We start from the raw sequence: 22,116 nt of genomic DNA on the forward strand, positions 1-22,116 counted from the left end.
TGTTTGTCAAATAATATGTATCGATAAAAGTGCCTTCGTTGCCACTAGGAAAAAGTTAAGCTGATTTTACATAAACGTTTGAAGAATATTATAAATCGTAAAACAACTAACGTATATTTCATATAAAAAGTTGATGATGATGACAAACGAATCGGTTTTTATTAATTTTATTTCAGTATTTGAGTATATTCGTATGGTCTCTGCCAAAAGCCATGCAAAACATCAACAAAATAAATTGATAAAAATTGATGGTAAGGCAGTTCGTAGTGTTTGCCCAGAGAACGTAAATTTTATGATGATATACGTTCTCTGGTTTGACGTTCTTTGGCACGTGTAAAAGAAAATTGTTTTGAATATTTAGCTTTCCTTCAATGTAATACGATTCGGAAAATAAAATATAACTGTACGCCAGAATGAATAGAAATTTGTTTGAAGGATCAGATGAAAGTGATGGAGAGGATGTCCAAATAAGCACTAATAAGGAGTATGCAAAATCATATAATAGTTTCCGTAAAAAGGAGTTATTGAAAAAATGTAAGTATCTAATTTTTAAGTCAAAGAAGTATTCACTGAGTTTACTTGGTTTTTAGTTAAGGATCGTGGATATGATGTTAATTCGGAGTCATCAAGTGATAGTGAGTCTTCGTCAGAAGAAGATGAAGTGGTCGATATAAAATTTGATAAAGAATTCCTTAAAACCTTGTCGTCATTAAAAAATAAGGATCCAACGATATATGATAAAAGCACACAATTTTTCCAATCTATAAATGAAGATAACGATGGCGCTGAAGATGAAAAAAATGTGGCAAAAGATAGAAAACATAAACCAGTAACCTTAAAGGATTATGAACGCCAAGTTATTTTGGACAAAGGCGGAATATTTGAAGATGGTAAGATCAATGCAATAATTGCTACAAAAATTTTGTAATGCTAAGTTTTTGTTTTAATGAAATAGATTCTGAAGAAGTTACCTCAAAACGTATACCATCACCAACGTTCGCSGAAGAGGAGCGCAAATTAAAAGAAGAATTTATGAATGTGGTTAACAAAAACGATTCAGAGGACGATGAAGCTAATGAAGACGCATTTGGGGGAATTTTTAAAAAAAGAAATAAAACGAAAGACGAGCAAGACAAAGAAGATGCAGATTACTTGAAATGGTTGGCTGGACAAAAGGACGACATAGAAGATCCTATAAAAGAATCCTTAAAACCCCTTAAAAACTACTGGAACAGTAACAACTTACCACAAAGTGAACGCTTCTTACGAGATTATATTTTGAATAAAGGGTAAATATAATTCATGAAGAATATAAATTAGTACTCATTTTGTTATTCTTTATAGTTATGGAAACACCAAGTCTTCAGATATTCCCACGTATGATGAAATCGTTGGGGATAATCAACCATTGTCCGAGGACGAAGAAGAACTAGAAAAACAAGCAGAATTCGAACAAAAATACAATTTCCGTTTCGAAGAACCCGATGCCGAGTTCATAAAACGCTATCCTAGAACAATTGAGCAATCCGTACGCCAAACCGACGATCGGAGGAAACAAAAAAGGCAAGAAATAAAAGAACGCAAAAAGTTTGAAAAGGAACAGAAAATGAAAGAGCTGGAAATAGTGAAAGAAATGAAGCGAAAAGAGATTGAGGATAAAATACAAAAAATTAAAATGGTAACCGGTAATGAAGAACTTGGCTTTAAAGACGAAGAGCTCGAGGAAGACTTTGATCCGGAAGCACATGATCGACGAATGCAAGAAATATTCAATGACGAATATTATCAAGTGGATGAGGGTGAAGAAAAACCAGAATGTCCATCAGATATTGAGGAACTAAAAGTGGAGGACTGGGACAATTATGATCCGAATGTGGAAGATGACGAATATTATAATGATACTCATTGTGAAGATGAAGACTTCAATATGGACTGTGATTATGATCCTGAGGCGGCCAAAGAACAATTGCAAAAAGAACTTATTGAAAATACAAAAAAGAGAAAAGGCCGAAAAGGTCGTAAAAGCCAATTTATGGAAATGATAAAGACCGAGAAACCAGTGTTTGATCCAGTCGATGAGAAAACGTATGAAGAATATATTGATGAATACTATAAGTTAGATTGTGAAGACATGATTGGCGACATTCCATGCCGTTTTAAGTATACAGAGACAACGCCAAACGATTTCGGTCTCACCATAGAGGAGGTAATGAGTATGCATCTTACCACATATATAATTTGATTAAATATTTTCTTCCTTTAGATACTTTTAGCCAAAAATAAAGAACTTAATCAATGGGCAAGTTTAAAGAAAACCATCCAAATTCGACCAGAACACTTGGAAAAAAAGGATCAAAGATTATATAAATTGAAAGCTAAAAATGAAGCACTTAAACGAAAGATATTTAAAAGTTTATATGGCGAAGGGTATGATTTAACACATAATTTATATTTATTTATATACATTATACAAAATTTCTCCAATAATTTATTGTCGTAGGTCCGATGATGAAGGCCCTGAGGAGGATATACTAAATGCACGGTCAAACCCTGAATCCACTGAAAACGATCCAATAAACATTACTGAAATTAGTAAAATGGGGAATAAAAATAAACGTAAAGTTCAAGTAAAAGAGGAAACCAATAAATCTTCTAGCATTAACGATAGTGACGGAATTGCAGACAAAAAACTTAAGTTAGATGATCCAAACGCAAAGGCTGACAAAAGCGCAAAAATGAATGAAGACGTGCAAACTAATAGTAAAAAGAAGCGTAAAAAACGTAAATCTAAAGCTAGCAATGTTGCGCCCGAAACCAACCCATCAGCACATCAAAATTCAAACAACCAATCGCCAAAAGACAATAAACCTAACCCATTTAAATCCACTAATCATAATCAATCTTCTTCCACAAATACAACTAGCTCCGTTGTCGAAGCGTCGAGTAACTCAGCGTTTGGTAAAACCAAATCAAGTAACCTAAATAAACCAAATCCGTTTAAAGGGAATAAAAATAATAAAGGAAGAGGTAACGGTCAAGCAAACTCGGAGCAGAGTTCKCGGTTTGTGTCCAACAAAATACAGAAAAAGAAATTTAAACCGAATTCAAAGAACTTCGATTCAAGTAACAAAGATTCCAAGGATGGGGTAAGCATTAGTGACGATCGTTTAAGGGCGTATGGAATCAACCCGAAAAAATTCCATAAAAAGCAGAAATTTGGAAAGCCTAAAACTAATTTCAGTTAAAGTAACATTTTAAATCATTTTTACATTGAAAACAAAAAATTTCCGTTTCTTTTAACTCTTGTGTAAAAATAGATTTTAAGATTATTTGCCTTTTTGTTAGTTGTTTATTTCACTGTATAAAATGGAAATATTTATTAAATGTACATATATAAATTATATTTGCGCAATATGCTCAAAAATGAAAAGAAGGACTATTGAAAAGTAGTCAGTTATTGTTTAATCTTGTGTACACTAAACGTATGCAATAATAAAATTTATTTTAATAAGCTAATAAGTTTGAGTTATTATTTAAATTGGGTACAGTTGTGGATAAAATTTTTTGAATAGTTTTCAAGGATTATCCGTTAAAAAAGTAGCAAATTTATATATGTTTGTAGTCTTTATAGCCTGCAAAGCATACCTATACAAAAAATAGAAACCCTGCAAAATTGACAACAACACTCTGTCAATAGCAAAAGCGTCGAACAAAAGCCATTGTAGATAACCGTTAATGGAACCGCTTGTCAAATTTAAGAATTCACATTTTTATGTATGCACATAAACGGCATATAGAAATGCAATATTTAGAAAATATATKTAAATAATAGTGGTGATCGGGAAATGGAAAGTAATAAATCACCAGATTCTTGCAGATATTCTAATTTTTTTTGTCATTCCCCGATTATTCCTCTTACTAATTATGGAGTTGACGTTACCTGGCCAGAAATGGAAACAACAACATTGGATATACCCATGTTCCCACAATATTCAAACCCTTTTGAGTTGTTTACCAACCAGGTAATGTGAGCACAATTTATGCAAAATTATAAAAATTAGGACGTAGGTATTTTGCAGCGAACTGAAATATCACACTGGCTTTGTGATTACTCGGACGACATATTCCAAACATTACGTGAGACAGAGTTGCGACGAATTGTTTTGGGATTTCAATCCAAACAATGCACTTTCAGGGAAGCAATGTTGCGGTTGTTAAAGGTGGCTGCGGAACTGCATTCACTTTCTCGTACAACTTTACATTTAGGTGAGAAATAAATTTCAACCCTTAAATATAAAATAAAGAATTGCTGTATAATACAAACTTTTTTATTATTTGATAATTTCAAAAAATAAGCGTTGATTTAATTGATTACTTAAATAATTTAGGTAATAATAGTAACGTAAAATCATTTAAATATTTGGTAAACATATTACCATCCCAAAATTTTTTTTAATAAGTGTCGCTACATCATACTTATGTAAATATTACTCATTAATAAAAAAATTTCTCCACTAAATTCATATTTTTTATTATAATAATATTTTAATATTTTCAGCACTTTACTTGCTCGATGGTTTTATGGATAATTTTACTATTCGAAGCGAAAAACTAAATCTAACAGCATTAACGTGTTTAATTATTGCGGCGAAAATTGAGGAAGCTGATATAAATGCACCGAAGTTTGTTGATATGAATAAGCTTGTTGGAGATGTTTATACTGTGGAGGAGTTTCGCCAAGCTGAAATGAAAGTTTTAATGTTATTTCACTTCGATTTGATACGCCCCACAGTTGCTACATTCGCGGAATACTTTGCCAATCACATAATCACGCTCGACGATTACCATCTTTATTTACAAAATTGGCATGGCGGTTTATTTAAATATCATTCTATACTAAACCCGCAAATGGAAATACTGAGTTATACATCAACTGATATAATTCCACCATTTTACCGGACTTATAAAGAAATGGCTACGGCATTAAGCAAGTTAATGTTTACTCTTGTAGACGAATCTTTAAGTTGTACGTTGACAAAATTTCCATTCAAAATTTTACTTTATTCAGTTCAAGTGTAAATTGCAGGTATCAAGTTTGTGAATGCTCGTCCTTCGGTAGTAGCCGCATCCTGCATTGCTGCCGTGCGGCATCTATCATTTATACGGCCTACCTGGACACCATACCTCGTACAAATAACCGAATGTCCGGTAGAAGAAATTACACCGTGTATGTCTGCTATAATTGCATTATATAATTTACATATAAGTAAAGTGCAAGCAATGTGTTATGCTGCGGCTAAACTATCAAACAATGGAGGAGCTATTTGCGATAGTCCAGAGTCTGGTTTTGTATCTATATGCGATACGAAATCTGAATCATCGGACAATGAAAGCAATATTGATGTTGTTGAAATTGATAATTGTTCACTACTGCTAGGTAAGAGGAGTCATTCAACTACAAACCTTAACGAGAATATTGCGGAAGAACAAAATTTGTGTACACACGCCGAATATTCTAGTTTAGCTAAACGCAGAAAAAAAGTGTGAAACGGAAGAGTCCTTAAATATTGTATATCATATATCTGCAGTAATACTTCTTAATATGATATCAATTTAATTTCGGTTACTTTCGAAACAATCCTCCATATATTGAATATTCTTGTTTTTGTTTGTTTAATATTTTTGGGCGTTACTGCAATGTGCAGTATAGACCTATAGTTTGTAATCCAAGTAATTTTCAATAAATTAAACAAGAGTGAAAAAAACACATACATATATGTACTTGTAATAGTTATCTCAACTTGATTAGGTGTTATTTTCCGATTTTCTGAGCAATCATATTGGTCAAAGTGTAGGGCGGGTTGCAAACCGCAAGTGGTGTGCTCTTAGTAAGACAAAATAAAGATCAATAAACGAATTTTTCATTTATGTAATTACCATTATTTTTTAACCGTAATATGGGGATATTACGACTTTAAAAATGCGGGGGGTGTTTTAAGTACTTTAAAATCTGCTGACTTCATACTATCGGAGAATATATAGTATTTTATCCCAATAAAATTTTTGATGCACAGAAATTTCACTTATTTGCTAAAATTTATTTTCACAGTTTGAAGAGTAGAATATTTACTCATAAGATAGTCGAGGAATGGTTTATACAACATTTACATTTTCTAGCCTATCAGCCAGTTTAAAAATTTTATAATACTACTTAACTAAAAAAAATATATTTTAGTGTTCTTATCGTTGCATATCCCTCCGTTTCAATACATCGAATATAACATCCGAGGCGCTTTGCTCATTGTCATTATTGGAGTCATCAGAGTCGCTTTGTTCCAGTAATGGAATGGTTTGGGAGGAATGTTTCTTTTGCAGTGCGGCAGATAATACATTCCCACCTGTGCCGGCATTGCCACCAGTCTGATGGCTGTTATTATTTGTATTGGAACTTATGGTAGTTTCATTGAATCGTAAGTCACTTTCCTCTTCACCCATTTCAAGGGATTCCATTTTTGTGAGAGTCAAATATTTGTGCAACAAGTGCATGCAAATACCAGCTAAGCAAACGATTAATCCAAGAACGTTTATCAAGCTTAATTGATCACCATTCAACTCCACCCCAAGTGCAAGTTGACAAATATCCTAAAAATTAACAAAATGTGTATATTAAATGTACATTTGTATTTTTAAAAGTAAATTACCTTGAAAATTCCAGCAATTGAAAGTGTTAAACCGGAAGTTTTTGAAAGAACTAAATATTCACTACATTCCATTAGAAAAGCTAGTACCGCACCAAATGTGATATAAAACACATTCCGTGTAATTACGTCGTTAGATAATGTGGATAAGTTAATGTTATACAGTTTGCTAGCTACAAAAGACAGTAACTTTAGCTAATTTATTTGCATATTAATTCAATTACATTATATTTACCCTCAAATGTTATTAGGAATGGTAAGACCGAGGCGATCATCCAAGGTTGCATGTAATATATCATATCGATTGGGTTGTGCAAACCTAACTTTGACTTTTGCATGACAAATTGCGCAAAGCTCCATCGGATACCGCTGCTCAAAGAGGCCAAAAGAAGAAATATGAAACCGAGTGTATTAAAATCTGCGGCTTCGTAGGTGAACATAAAAAGTCCAATAGCAATTAGGCCGACAATAAATATGAGGAAGCAACTCTGTAATTAAAAAGTTCTATTAAGTATTAACTTATTTGAACTTGTTTTTTGTATACCTTCTTTTCCAGTCCAAGCATTATTGCAAATATTAGTATAAAAACTATCGTTGAGGATTTAGTCATTGTATACAAAGAAATGGGCACTAGCCCTAGTCCCCAATTTGAAAATCCTATGTCGATGCCACTAGCAATACCTGCTGGTGCCATTTTTTGCCATGCCGTGTGTAAATCTAATTTTACTCTCGTYTTTCCAACACATATTTTATAAATTGTTCGCACAACAGCAGAAAGTAAAAATTTCAATACTAAATGGTAAGCTACGATGGTCATGGGAAATTGTAGTTCCTGAAATGAAGTTAATTTATTTTAAGTGGTGCTTCAAACACATTTAAATCCAACACATACCTTAATTAACTTTTGTTGGTAGAAAGTTAAACCTATAGATAGCACTAAGTAAAGAAGAATAATCATTACTGTTCCGACTGCCATTTGCAGTAGGCGAGATCCCGGTAGAAGAGCGGCATTCGGTGAACCCGCCACACCTCCAGATTCATTGTGCACATTATCCCGGTTAATGTTTTTAGCGGCTAAATGKCCGTTTATGTAGCAATCTTCTTCCTCATCATCACTTTCATATCTTATGCGATGCTCAGTACTCAGCTCGATCTCCTCATTTTCGTCATCATCCTCATCATAGTGTGACCCAAAAGTTGTACGTCGTGACAGTCCGCTTTGGTTTACATCATCTTGTTTACTACTGCCGCTTAAAAGCTCATAACGCGGTTGGGTCATTACTGATGCACAAAATGAGTTTTTGGGTCCGGCAAATATTTTAGTAAAGTATTCAGTTTTTATCGGTAAATGATACCACCGATTTTGATTAGGTGAGAAATACAGGTATTGACATTAGTCACCGTTGTGGCAGTCGGTTCCCATATGTTCGTTTACTTTGTTATTGAGCTTCTTCACACTCTCTCCAACTATTACCAACATTTAATATACTTCTTTGTATATTTGTTTAAATGCGTTATCAAAGTTTTACAAATACATAAGGAACATTAGATAGCACTGATACTTTTTTTTTTTTAAAGGCAATATTGCAACGCCAAACAGATTTATTACCGCCTTGCTGACGTCCCCATTCAATTGCTGCTGTTTACTACGTTTGTTGTTGTCTAATTCGACAAATGCCAGTTTRTGACCACTGTTGCTTCATGCAATCGTTGCCATATGATATTACGGAGGTTGTACAAAAATATACCCTTTAAATTAAGAATGAAGGAAAAAGTCAACAATTTTGCTTTAGTTTTAGCAAAAATATCCGAATTGTTATAAATTACGGGACGGTTTTTCGCTAAATGTAAAGAAATTGTATGTTCTTTATGCTTAAACTAATTTTACTAAATAACATAAGTTGCCAAACTACAAAAGTTAACGATTATTTATCAATTATATATTATAATTATATATAGATATAATATATATATATATATGAATTTTGAAATTTTAATTTTCGTTCATAAACCGAAACAAAGGTATCCGAGCAAAAATTGCGTGGCAATACCAAAATGGAATTACTATACCTTCCCAGTATTTCTATTTAAAGTAGGTTAATTTGAGTTAAGGTAAAATTGATAACGGCCTTTGCAAGTTATACGATTGACCGATAACGACCATTCAAAACGGACATTATGATTATATTTTAAAATAMATTCTTAGGTAAGCACAATTTATTATTTAAATGTGTTAGTAAATATTTAAAAATATTTATTTTACACAGGTCTYTGAGATACAATTCTTACGAAGAATTTTTTTTTCGATTACAACTACTTGAAAAAAAATGTCGCGAAGTTTTCACTGAAATATTAATTTTTTTGTAAAAATACAATTTTCAGTATTTATTTCCTTCGCCCAAGTTCTAAGTTAAGGATTTAACTAAMACACAATATATGTTGATGATTTTGTAAAGAGTTATCCTGCCAATGCGGGCGCATCTCTTTTCGGAGGGTCGTCGCAATGGGCGAGTTAAATTTTTTTTTCAAAAATTTCAAAATTTATGTGTTAACATTGTATTTTTGTAACAATAAATATTCTAATATGTAAAATATTTAATTTTTTATATGAGAAAAAAATTGTTGAAAAAATACTGTTTTTTATTCGTGGAAACCCATGTAACCCCTTAAGTTAAATATGTAAATTACTACAAGTATCTACAAGATTCACGTAAGACCTCACCTGCACTCACGTAGCTCTGCAAGGCCATCATACGCCTTAGATAGAAGTGTTAGAAATACCAGGTTGCTCAATAAGTTTAGTCGTTCGACGAGAGAGGGCGTTGCTTTTTTTTGTTTTGTTGGCACACTCTTCATATGAACGCATGTGAAGATTCATTTCAATCTGTCAATGGGTTGATGAATTTAAACGTTATCGTACAAGCCGTGAAGACGATCCAAGTGAACGACGTCCAAAAAGCGCATCAACACCAGAAATCATAGCCAAAAYACAGGATATGGTTTTYGAAGATCGTCGATTGACTGAGGGAGATTTTGCAGAGGCTTTAAAATCTCATTAGGCAGTGTGAGCCTTATTTTAAGTGAAATTTTGAGTTTTAGAAAGCTGTGTGCACAATGGGTGCCGCATTCGCTAACAATGGAATAAAAACACATTCGAATGCGACTTTCTCAGCAACATTTGGAGCGTTTTAAAAAGGATAAAGTAGATTTTGTGCGTCGATTTATCACTAAGGATGAGACTTGGGTCTATAACCATAATCCTGAATTAAAACAAGAGGCTAAAGAGTGGTGTAAACCTGTCTGTTTGGCTTCAAAACAAGTTCGGCCAAGAAGGTTTTGGCATCAGTGTTTTTGGGTTGCGTGGCGAATTTTGTTTGTGGATAATTTGCAAACTGGTAAAACAATTAATTCTAAATATTATTGCTACCTTTTGGACCAGTTTAAAGAAGAAAAAAATCCTTTTGACAATGGTTAAAATCTATGAATTAAAGTACGAATTGTTGGCGCATCCACCGTATTCACCAGATTTGGCCCCCAGCGAGTTCSATTTGTTTCCAGAACTTAAAAAACTTATGCGTGGTAAGCGTTTTTCTTCAAATGATTCTCGCTTCAGGGATGGGATCCACAGGTTCGAGGATCGTTGGAGCCAGAGTATTAAAGTTCAGGGAGACTATACCGAATAATAAGAGGAGTTTGAATCATAAAGTTGCGTTTTTCTTATAAAATGACAAAACTTATTGAACAACCTGGTATCTATCTATCTATATATATCGTACATCTTCTATGGTGGTTATTTTATTCTTAACCCATTGCCAAAAAGTTTTTTTCATGGCGGCTTTATTTTAATAAATATTCACTATAGTTTGTTATTGAAATGAAGTAAGTTAATTTTAGCAACAATAATTTAATTTGATAAACTAATTTTTCATGTTATCGAACATTTTAATCGAAATGCAATAATTTAGTTAACAGCTAACTGTTTGAYATGTCCTCGCAAACGGCAACCAACTTCAATTGTATCCTTTAAGCGCCGGCGCATTCTTAAAGCGCACCACATATGTATGAACATATATTGGATGGACGACCGAACGGGAGTGAAAATATTGGCAGACGAGTATGCCAACTGTCATTTTAAGTAGAATACACACAGAAGACGGAATTCGTCCTATTGTCTCGCTTCACATAAAATATAAGTTGAACGTTTTAAGYTCAGAAAAACAGTATTAACTGCTAAATAATAATTTAAGTGAAGCGAATAAAAAGCGGAAAATTCGCATTGTTAACAGTATGTGGCTAAGGAAGCGGAAATGTAATTGTTGTCTCTGCGAAATGTTGTTAGAATAAGTTCCAAGGAAAGTGTTGAGCTTTACGAGCGCAATGCAGCAATGAGCTAGCTAGATAGTTAAATTAATAGTAGCGTACAAGAAAGCGAAAAGTGTTTAAACTTTGGCGAAGGTGATGTACCAGCTGGCAAGCGTGCGTGAAACATTCAAAAATATTTTGAAGAAAATAAAATAGAAATTTTTGGAGAAAATTTTGCTCAAATCAGCTGAGTCAGCAGTATATGTTTTGACTGTTGTTGTTTGATTCGGTGTGGCGTCAGTGAAAAACCTTGATGACTGTAAATGAAAAAGTCCACCCAACAATTGTGCGTACTGGTTGGTGGGTAGCGGCGTCGACAAGGCGACTGTGTACATGCGTGCCATTGTGTTTGTGAACCTTTGTCTCGGTATAAAGTTCTGTCTGTGTCATTTGTGTCGGCAGCGGAGGTGAGGAAGTTAAAGTCGAATTAAAGGCCGGTCAACTGTAAATGTATGTGCAGCGAAGAGTATAAAGTGGAATGTGGGATATTACATAAAGAAAAAATATGCGTGCAAATATTTAAATGAAAAGCCTTACACAACTAAACAGAGAAAATATTATGTTTAAATAATAAAAAGAAAAGAAAAATGTGTAAGGCAAGATCTTGCGAAAAATAATAAAATAATCGAACGAGAACGGGAAAACGGTAAAACGGTTATGTTGCCCCTTACTGTTGCAGTTTCGGCAGCTCAAAAGTGATTTTTTTTCGCAATAAAGCCTTTAATAAAGTATGAACGCGGACATGTCAGCCACATCAAATATGGAACAGGTAATCGAAGTTAAAAATAATAATAATTATTATGTTTTCTTTATACCCTTACGTTTTTTACTATGTTAGGAGACATGTAGGGTTTTGAAATATTTTTTATWTATTTTTTGTTTTAAATGWACGCATACTAACGGCCCAATCGAAAAGTTCTCGGCCTAATATTACAAAACATTTTTTCTTSGCGTAATTCGCCTTTTTATTCAACAACGAGGATTTTTTTGAGATCTGAGAACATCTAATAGGCGGTTGGTGCGAGGTGTGGAGAATACGATGGCTCCGTAAGCGATTTGAAGCTCAATTCAGAAACTTTTGTCATTGTTTTTACTGACTTTTTCGTCTTTCAATAAAAACTAAATAAAAACTTCTTTTATAGTCAATATAAACGATTCCAAGAGCATCCCAAAATACTGACGCTATAACCTTGCTAGGCGACTGTGGTTTTTTTCTCCGCTTTGGAGCGGGTTCGTCATGTKGAGTCTACTCGGATGACTGTCAACTGGACTTCGGGGTAAAATGATGAAGCCGTGTTTCATCCATTGCTACATATCGACGCAAAAAACCGGTTATTACGCTTGAAGATCTTTAAACACTGCTCCGAATAGTCAAATCGTTGTTAAAAGTCGTCAAACGTGAGATCGCGCGACACCCACTTGTCACAGAGCTTTCTCATACCGAAATATTCCTGGATGATATGATGTACATGTTCAATTGATATCTTTAGAGTGCCTGCTATCTCGAATAACGTAACTTCATTTTCTTCGGCATTCTCCTTTGGGCGTCCACTGTGTTTACTGACTTCGGTGCTCAATTCAACACGTTTGAACTTAACGTTGATGGTTGATCTGGCGCTATCAAACCAAGTTTTTGCTTCAACTGTATTTTTTCCCTTCKTAAAACAACACGGGAAATTCCAGAACGGCTCAACAACTTGTAATTTGAATACCACCTTTTTAGATATACATACATATTTGTATCGTATTAATGGAAGCAATATGATTTCGATAATAATTCGATTTTTAAGCSATTCTGGATTGTAAAATATTTCACAAAAAAAACTATTTATTTTGAGAAACTGCTTCTTTGWGAAAATGTTGATACATTTATGCAGAAAAATCTTTCTCACCATCTGGAGATCGGCTACGGGATCAAGGTCATCCAAATTTTTTTTTAGAATGAAACGTCATCGATTACACTACTCCACAAAATGTCACATTATGTGCTAAGACAACTGTGAAGTAATTAAGGTGCCTTAATTATGAAGTTTAGTTCAAAAATTCTCCACCACGTACAACTATTTTTGTCAGTTTAGTAAATGTGTCTGGTTTAACCCCTACACTCCTTGACTATAACATGCTAGGAAATCTTGAAACTAAATTCGGTTTCCAATGTTACCTTCCCCTCGAGATAAGAGTAGGAAAATGACAAACAGATATTATGATCTATATGGATGGATCCAAACTAGAAAATCGAGTGGAAGGTGGCGTCTTCTCAGCCAAATTATATACCAAATTAGAATTCTGTTTACCAGACCAATGCAGTGTCTTCCAAGCGGAGATCACACTAATCAAAGCCAGTCTTATTKCTCTGACAAGGAGTGTGGTCACAATAAGAAATATGTATGTACGGTTAGTTTCGTCAAAGAAGTGAAATAATGCCTTGATCATTAGTAGATCTAACATCATATTTTACGATAAATCTACAATGGGTTTCAGGGCATGCTGATATACTTGGTAACTGTGAAGTAGAGGAACCARTCGGTACAGAAACCTGGAATTTGATTCGGAAAAAGAGGGAATTCGCATGGCTTTGGCCACTTGTAGATCCATTGACGAACATGTAATAAATTTAGCTGAGGCTTGGTGGAATCAATCCCTGACTTGCTTGAATGAAATAGGGACCGAGAGAACTGCTAAAATTCAAAAGAAATGATATATGATCACTAGTAGGGACGCTAACAGGTCATTGTCCAATTGGCAGGTTTCCCAGCTGTCTAAGTGTACCATATAATGACTATTGCAGAATCTTTCAGTATTTAGAAGAAGATACAGTAAAACGAATACAAGGCTCTGTRCTGAAAAAGAATTGAAACTATTGGATGAGGGTTTCTGGGCGACTTTTAAGGTGGTTCAGAGAGGAGACAAAGGGTCTCAATGGATGCGTCGTCGGATAAGTTCAACCAAAAATAGCAATAATGTTATATTCAGTTTTTCTGTCCAATGCATTGAAAGACTATACCGTAGAGTGTATTGAGTTATATAGAACCACAGTATTTATCATTGAATCATTTCCCAATTAACCCGTCATAAAAAATGCTGAATGTAAATGCTCTTCATATCTTCATTTCATTATTTCACATGTTTCTACACTTACACTCCCTATAATTTTTTATTTTTTTCCTTTTTGCTTACATTTAGTACATACATATATCTGTGGTGTAAGGCAAGGATGACGACAGCAACAAGAGCKGGGCGCTATTTTTAATTTTTCTCATATTTTACTTCCTTTAGTGTCTGCTGCGCTTCCGCCATTGGGAAAGCTGCGGTTTTCATCTGTCTTGATAACACGAATGACTGTTTCAATTCAAACCAGTTTTTCAATATTCATTTACAACATCACAGTCACAATTCTTCAAAAAAAAAGAGTTTTCTACCAAAAATATACACAATGATATAAATAATAAAGAAAAAGGAAATTGCAGGTCCTCAATTTGTCATTTCATTTGTCATTTGTCATGTACRTACCACCACAGGAGCTAAAAATAGTAAGTCTTCATTTTACTCAAAATGGAGTTTACTAGTTGCGGCGTGATATTAGTTTAAAATTTGGCGAAAAGCTCAYGRAGAATCAATGCAGTATGCGACGGTGCATTATCGTGTGCAAAAACGGACAATTGGCGGCGCGAAATTCCAGCCTCGTTTTATGAATAGCATCACGAAAACGACACATAACACTCAAATAATAATCCTTGTWGATAGTTTGACYGGTTGGAAAGAGTTTGGAGTGCACCACATCTGAATTATCGAAGAAGACTCTCAACATAACCTTTCCTTCGACTCACTTTTGCCTCGATATTCGGCCAATTCATCGTCCGTTTCGGGATCGTAAGCATAAATCCAATACTYAATTTGTACCAATCAAAACTTATCACCGAAGGCCTTTCAACATTCTGAACGCTTCAGCACCGGAAATTTGATTCCGCTCACAAAATTTAATGGAACCTCTTTGTTGAATAATTTTTTCACCGTAAAAATCRCCGAATGCACTTTATGTAGATAAGCGTATACTACACACTAATGATAATTTTGATGTGACATTTGTGGATCAGGGTATCGAAGACGAGCTACCTGGGACCYGAATGAGTCCATCCACCATCCAGTTTATGTAAGATTTGGCGGAAGGTTCTTAGTTTGCAGACTTATCCAACTCGAGCAAGAATTGAAGTCGAAGCACGGCCCAAAACGTGATGCCAACCGATTCAGCGACGCAGCTCACTTTTGTTTGAATTTTCACATTTTTGGTGATTTGTTGTTGTTGAGACACCGTTACATCCTCATAAAGTTATTGATTGGTGTGCTCTGTGATCAGAGGGAATCATTGATCCATATTTCTTCAAAAATGAAGCAGGTCACAAAGTTATAGTCAATAGGGAAATCTATAGACTTTATTGGGAAAAAGCGCGTTATTGCTGATATGCGGCCTCAATGTCTACAAAAAGAGGTCTAACCGCTCAGGTGAAATTTATTGCAAAGCTAATTTCTTGCTTTTATTTGAAGGTCCAATTCATACATTTTCGGTATCAATCAAACTTCCTTAAACTCAACACTTAATTTACCTCCTTCTAAAAGAAAAATTTTAAATGCCAGGCTTATACAAATGCACTTGTATGTATTAGTTGTGTTCCGACATCTGACTTTTTGTTGGAAGCAATAAACGGAATGGTTTGAGTTTTCCCATTTTTAWATTGTTCGCGGTTTGCTTCATTAAGATATCTGAGCTTTAAATCATCACACTGATAATTATAATTTATCTGGTTCTATATACATACATACATACTATGTATATCACGAACAGAAAATAACCGTTGTTTTACGAACTTGTTATTATATACTGTGTGTAAAATGTTGCAAGATCATTAATATAAAGGCGATGAACAGCTGTTAAATATAAGGGGTGTCTCAAAATCAACAGAATATCGGAATTTATACAGGGTGTTCTAAAGTTAACGCAAGATTTAAATTTGCCGCCATTTCTGTATTAAAGTGCTAAAAAGGGAGCTTCACAAGATAGTGCAACGGAATTCTTTATTGAATAATACTTCAAAAATAATGAAAGTTTGGCGGCCGCAGTGCCAAAAGTTCGTATAAAATATATACCGTCCATATAATGTTTTAATTTCGTCAACTGTAATAAAATTTTGGAATAATTTTGATATAGAGACAATTTTAAATCCTGCGTTAACTTTAGGACAGCCAGTATGTATGCATTTCTTTGCGCACTACATTATACGTATTCACAAGTATTCTTATAGAGTGCAGAATTTTCGTATTATGAAATGGCGCTGAATAAACAGTAGTTCCTTCCAACAGAATGATAACCGGAACCATTAAGTCGAATGGGGAAGYATAATGTCGCTTATCATAATTTGTAAATAATAATGCCTTTTGTGGGCATTGTGGAGTTTACCGRTGCATGCCGCTGACGCTTTGCCTCGGATGCACTGCTCGTTTGTTTTTTGTATTCGTTTGCCTTACAGCAGCTGCATTAACAATGRGCGAATGCATTTGCGTTCTTCTCTCCGCTGCTGTTGTCTATATACTTCATTWGCGCTTAACGCATTCGTATACATATATATTTTCAGTATTTGTGACAGGATCTTAATTGTAAGTTGTTGTAAAAGTGACTCAAGTCTAGATTGGATAAGTGAGAATTAACGGAGTCCTAAGAACTGGCAATAGTAAATCAAGAGAAATTGGAAAAAAATATGACAAAATTGTGTTCGGATAACTAAAGAGACACAAGAGCTATAAAGTTTATCTATGGACCGAAAACATTAAATTTAAAAGTAAAATCTTCTCAGTGAYCATTCATTATTGATGACAAAAAGCATTTACAAAGAATGTGCTTCGAAYGCTTCKGTACTATTCGCAACCACATCAYCCATCTCGRGACYCAGCATTCATTATTGGATAATATTCGACCGAATAGATCACGTCCAGCACGCAGTAAAGAAAATATAGCGGCCGCAGCTGAGAGTGTACACGAAGACTATGGAGCGTCCATTCGTCGCCGTTCGCAACTACTCGGTCTGATGATGGAACGACTTAAATTTAAAGCGWACAAAATASAGCTGGTGCAAGAACTGAAGCCGCTGGTTCTTTCCAAGCGACATCGCTTCCTTCTATGGGCTGGTTTCGAAAAGATCGAACGTTTTCGAACAAAGTTTTATTCAATGAYGATGCCCATTTCTGGCTTAATGGGTATGTAAATAATGAAGATTGCAGCATTTGGGACGAAGGGTAACCTGAAGAGACTCAAGAGCCGTCATTTCTTCCAGAAAATCAACGGTTGGCTATGGTTTGTGGGCCGATGGAATTATTGGTTCTTATTTCTTCACAAATGATGTCGGTGTGAACGTAACAGTCAATGGCAACCGTTATCGCGCTATGATAACCGATCATTTGATCCTTGAAATTAAAGCTAGTGATCTTGGCGACATTTTATTTCAACAAGACGGCGTCATTTCCCACACATCCCAACAATCAATGAATTTATTGAGAGARCATAGATAGTTTCATGGTTTGGGCTGGTCGATTGGCCAGCAAGATTATGTGATATTGCACCGTTAGACTGTTTCTGGTGGAGATATATGAAAAGTCTGAATTCTATGTCTACATTAGACTGTTTCTGGTGGAGATATATGAAAAGTCTGAATTCTTTGTGGACATTCCCGCTTCCATTCAGGCCTTGGATCAAAACATCACGAGTGTCATTCGCCAGTTACCAGCCGAAATGCTTAAACGGGTCATCGAAAATTTGACTCTACTCTGAGACGTTCCCGCGGCTAATGTTTGAAAGAGATAATCTTCAAAAACTTGTTCCTGTATTTCTTCTTTAAACAAGTAGGGTACCTCGATCACTATTTATTTAGGAACAGGATTGTATATCCCAGGAACTTCTCGACGAATTTAAAATTTCAATAAAATTTGGGTTTGGCGCATGATATTGTTATGAAATYCCTATGTAAAATTGGTCGAAATCAGAATACTGCCGTGGGTACTATTTATAGTTGAATAGAGATTGCTAGAATTAAGTGGGTGGGTGGGTGAGTACTAAAAATTATTATTATTTTACCCTTTTACATAGTTGTTATAAAAAAAAACTTACCAGAGTAGTTACATACCTCATATTAAATTATCATCAATACWGATCCATTGCTAACTAGTACAATTTCAGCGTTGAGTTCATGCTTGCCAATTGGTTTATATCATAACTTTTTTGAGTTTTCGGTCGCGGRTGGAATTCATACAAGCCACATGTTCACTACACTCTCGTATATACGCTTAAGTGAATGTGTATTTATTTGACTGTAGCCCACATTCGCGCTTCAGTTGCATAAATTTGAATTGTTTCCTTTTTATTTTATTTATCTTGACCGAACATGCATATTTATGTACGTTTGTTTATTTTTTACGCCAAGCATTTGTTAGTGGAGGTCAGTGAGGTGTCAAGGAATACAGAAAGACAGCAACAAAAAGCATACTATGGCGGTTACATAATTTTTGTTGCTGAATAAATGTACATACATATGCTTTTGAAAGGATTTTTGAATAAGCCGATTCGGTTTGTATTCATATGCAATTACGCAAATAAGTGACAGAGAATATTGGGAATAAAAATAACACCAGCTTAACAAGCAAACGCATATTTGTGACTTACTTTCCCGATATATATGTATGTATGTATTTGAAACGGGAAATTTTTTCTTTGACTAGCAGGTAAGCAAAGTGGGTGTTCCAGCGTCTCTCTTATGCTTACTTCCCTGTACTCTCTACATGAGTCATTGCCAATAATACCCATACGGTTTGCATGTGAGCCAGTAARTTGCGACCTGTGACTAGGCCAATAACCGTCCTGCAGTCTTTTCTAGACCGTGCGAGTAGAAATCTTGCTTTTTCCCTTCCGGAGCGGAARGCACATGATTTTGGCGATTCTGCCCCCAAAATCAATCCATCTCAYCCTTATTCGTCTGTCAACCATTTCGGAAATTTCATAGTGTATCGTTTTTAGCGACTTTCGTATTCCTGAACAGGTTCGATAGACAAACGGATGACACTTTTAGCAAACTCATCGGTTATTTCGTTTTAGGGAATGCCCCTGTGGCCTAGAACCCACTGTATATGCTGCCGCTTTCCAGCAGCCACTATATCTACCATCCCCCTGCTTATAAGGAACATTCTCTGCCTGAAATCTAGCCTGGCGCATCAGATTCCAAAGCCCATTCCATCAGCCATTTTTGATCCGTCCGTGTAGATCTTGAAAGTTCACTTTTGGAGCGCCTCGTTAACAATTACAATTACAATTACTGAAGGCACTTTGGTTGTTTTACGTCGCATTAAATGCATCAGTTCCAACAGTGGTGATATCATTTCTTAACTTCCCGCACTAATAAATCCATTTCGAGGTTTCCTAGCCGATAGTTCCAGCATTTCGACTGGTAACTGCGATTGTCCGCATAGACTGTAGAGTTTACACATCCCCAAAGGAAAAATTGTAACCATGTGATATCATACGATCTCGGTGATCAATCGACATGCCCAAAACGTGAAACTATCTGGCCACGGAAGTGCTCTCACAATAAATCCCTAGATTGATGTGACGTTGCTGAACTGGCGTTGAAACGAAATGTCGCCGAGGTCACGTTCTTCTATTTCAGGCATCAAATAGTCGATTATTTTATCGGCATAATGTTTGATGAAATATGAGCCGATGATTCCATATTCCCACAGCCGATGGACCGATGATTCCACCGAGCCACAAACCACACTAAACCGTAATTTTTTCTCTTCAGTTTGATTTTCGTCCTAAATGCGAAAATTTTGCTTATTTTCATCTATTAAGCCAGAAATTAGCCTAATCGCTGAACAAAATTTAGCTTGAAAACGTCGGAGTTTCTTGGAATTTTTTAGAGCATAGAGCGAAGCGATGTCACTTTGCATGCTTTCAATTTAAGATCTCGGCGTAAAATGCGCCTAGTCATTCCATACTTTACTTCAAGTTGCTGCGAATAGCGAAGAATCGACTCTCCACGGTCTTCGTGCACACTGTYATATTTATCGGACTTTATAGACAAGTGTGCTTATTCAGAGCAAGATATCGTTTTTCAATAGGATAACGATTGGCTATATGATTCACAAACAAATTGTGTTTAAGCTGATTGCTACGATTCGTGTACATGAGTCAAACAGAAAAGAATCAGCAAGAGTAACGGCTTAGTACTGGGGTATGAACAAAAATGTTAGACTCGTTGCAATTCTCTTTCTCTGTTCTATACACTACGAGTACATACATATGTATGTATGATAAGTGGCTTGAGGTTCCTCATACGCGGTGGGTCTCCCTTTAACATTACTGCTCAGTTTGTCATCTAGACACAAATAGTAATTAATCAAGCTTACAAATATCGATTAAACACCCTTGTTCCACAAATAAATTTGGGGGTCATGTTTTAAAATTTGCGACTTCCTTAAGGTATCATGTTGCGAATATTTGGAAGAGTGGTAAACGAAATCATTCTGTGCAAATAGAACAAAGACTGATTTCTAAATGTTTTTTGTTTTGATTTATAATTCTGTAGACGTCTAACTAAAAATGTAATAATATCTGAACGAAAATATTGACAACAAAACGTTTTTGGGAATGAGTAAGTGTGAGATATTATCGTACTGTTCAACCTTTTTTCGTTTTATTGAATTCAATTTAGACACCAACTGATTGCTTTGACCACCACTAATGGCTTTACCATCAATTTTCTGGCAGCATTTGTCATTTTCACTACATTAAGTCATGTATTTGTATTTTGTGGGTGTGTAAAGGTGCAGGAAAGGTGCCTATGAAAATGGAATTTTCGGCAAAACYGAACTTTTATATTTTTATTTACAAAAAGCTACATCTGATCATCATTGAATTGGTATATCTCTTTCTTTCTCTTTACTATGGATTTCTACAATTATTTTAAATAGTGAACCGAAACAKTAGAGACCTACATAGTCAGACATTTAAGGCCAACTTATATCAACTTTTTACTTCATTTTGACAGATATTATATTAGTATGCCTCATCAACTTAACTTCCAGCGAGTTGTAATTGCTCAATGCTTGAGTGGGATTGAGCGTCGATTATTGCCAATACTTGATTGCATTTTTATTCGACCTCTGTTACATCGTTTTCGTTGCTTGTAACATCGTTCAATTGTGCTGCATACGAGATGGTGTATCATTGTTGCTACATTCGATTAACTTTTCCCAAAAGGTGTGAAAATAGCATTTCTGTGTATCTAGTATCTTGTCTTATATAAATAAAGCATAGACCCATATCTATGTATGAAAAGGACAACAGAGACAGAGGCACTTAACTCTTCTATTTTCACTAATATGAAATCGCTTTCTATGTGAGATACTCGTAAGCATGTAACTAATATAATGAGTATGTAATGTAACTAATATCGATGAGTTCGCAAGGGAAATCCATATACCTATAGTAATCGTTACAAGGCGATTATTTCTATTACATTTATGCAATTGCTTTTGATTCATGTCAGTATTTTATTCGTTAGTTGCATAGCAAGTCTTATTCAATCAAACTATGTGGAATAGAAGTAAATGTATATTGATTCCATAACCGATTTTGACCTTCTTTGGTATGGTGCAATACATATTAGRATAAWTACGTWTTCTCAATRTTGTTAATATCGCTTTTTTGTTATCTATTACAATAGTATCTAGTGATAGTAATAGTGATAAATATCAAAATTATAAATAAATTCTCTAAGATAACTAAGACAATTACGATTACAAATTATCTATGTGTTCGATGATAATGCTAGAACTGTCATGAACAAAACCACGTATTCCGTTCTTCGTTATCTTTACTCGAGATATCGTCTACTAATGTCACTAATATCGAACATACTCAAATGGGATTATATAATGCATTTAATTCGTAAATTAATCTCATTCAAATAAAATATAAGGTGTTCGATTCACATAAAGAGTGATCAATCACGAGGTT

The 22,116-nt window shown here is 34.8% G+C and overlaps 4 protein-coding genes across 6 annotated transcripts in view; 3 read left to right on the forward strand and 1 right to left on the reverse strand.

Moving 5' to 3' along the window:
* Window positions 1-325: 325 nt before the first annotated feature.
* On the forward strand, window positions 326-3,516 carry LOC108965632 (protein KRI1 homolog). The gene is made up of 6 exons (XM_018928174.1): window positions 326-534; window positions 591-890; window positions 956-1,289; window positions 1,345-2,206; window positions 2,264-2,427; window positions 2,501-3,516. Exons 1-6 carry the CDS (start codon window positions 414-416, stop codon window positions 3,243-3,245), a joined length of 2,526 nt encoding a protein of 841 aa, XP_018783719.1. The 5' UTR covers window positions 326-413; the 3' UTR covers window positions 3,246-3,516.
* A 209-nt stretch (window positions 3,517-3,725) lies between these two features.
* On the forward strand, window positions 3,726-5,928 carry LOC108965641 (cyclin-J). Its single transcript, XM_018928184.1, has 4 exons — window positions 3,726-4,022; window positions 4,080-4,266; window positions 4,559-5,026; window positions 5,087-5,928. Exons 1-4 carry the CDS (start codon window positions 3,846-3,848, stop codon window positions 5,545-5,547), a joined length of 1,293 nt encoding a protein of 430 aa, XP_018783729.1. The 5' UTR covers window positions 3,726-3,845; the 3' UTR covers window positions 5,548-5,928.
* A 149-nt stretch (window positions 5,929-6,077) lies between these two features.
* On the reverse strand, window positions 6,078-8,362 carry LOC108965637 (solute carrier family 35 member C2). The gene is made up of 5 exons (XM_018928179.1): window positions 7,591-8,362; window positions 7,243-7,530; window positions 6,934-7,186; window positions 6,702-6,871; window positions 6,078-6,642 (listed from the first exon to the last, which is right to left on the reverse strand). The coding sequence occupies exons 1-5, from the start codon at window positions 7,975-7,977 to the stop codon at window positions 6,241-6,243; spliced, it is 1,500 nt and encodes a 499-aa protein (XP_018783724.1). The 5' UTR covers window positions 7,978-8,362; the 3' UTR covers window positions 6,078-6,240.
* Window positions 8,363-11,705: 3,343 nt separating this feature from the next.
* LOC108965647 (tight junction-associated protein 1) overlaps window positions 11,706-22,116 on the forward strand; it is a 124,902-nt gene continuing 114,491 nt past the window's right edge. For all 3 annotated transcript variants that reach the window (XM_018928192.1, XM_018928193.1, XM_018928195.1), the window contains exon 1: window positions 11,706-11,829. In XM_018928192.1, coding sequence (XP_018783737.1) covers window positions 11,791-11,829 — 39 coding nt within the window. In that variant the 5' untranslated portion in view covers window positions 11,706-11,790. The remainder of the gene's footprint in view (window positions 11,830-22,116) is intronic.

The sequence above is a fragment of the Bactrocera latifrons genome, unplaced genomic scaffold, assembly GCF_001853355.1.
Source record: "Bactrocera latifrons isolate USDA-ARS-PBARC rearing strain unplaced genomic scaffold, ASM185335v1 scaffold_143, whole genome shotgun sequence".
In the NCBI taxonomy this organism is placed as follows: Eukaryota; Metazoa; Arthropoda; class Insecta; order Diptera; family Tephritidae; genus Bactrocera; species Bactrocera latifrons.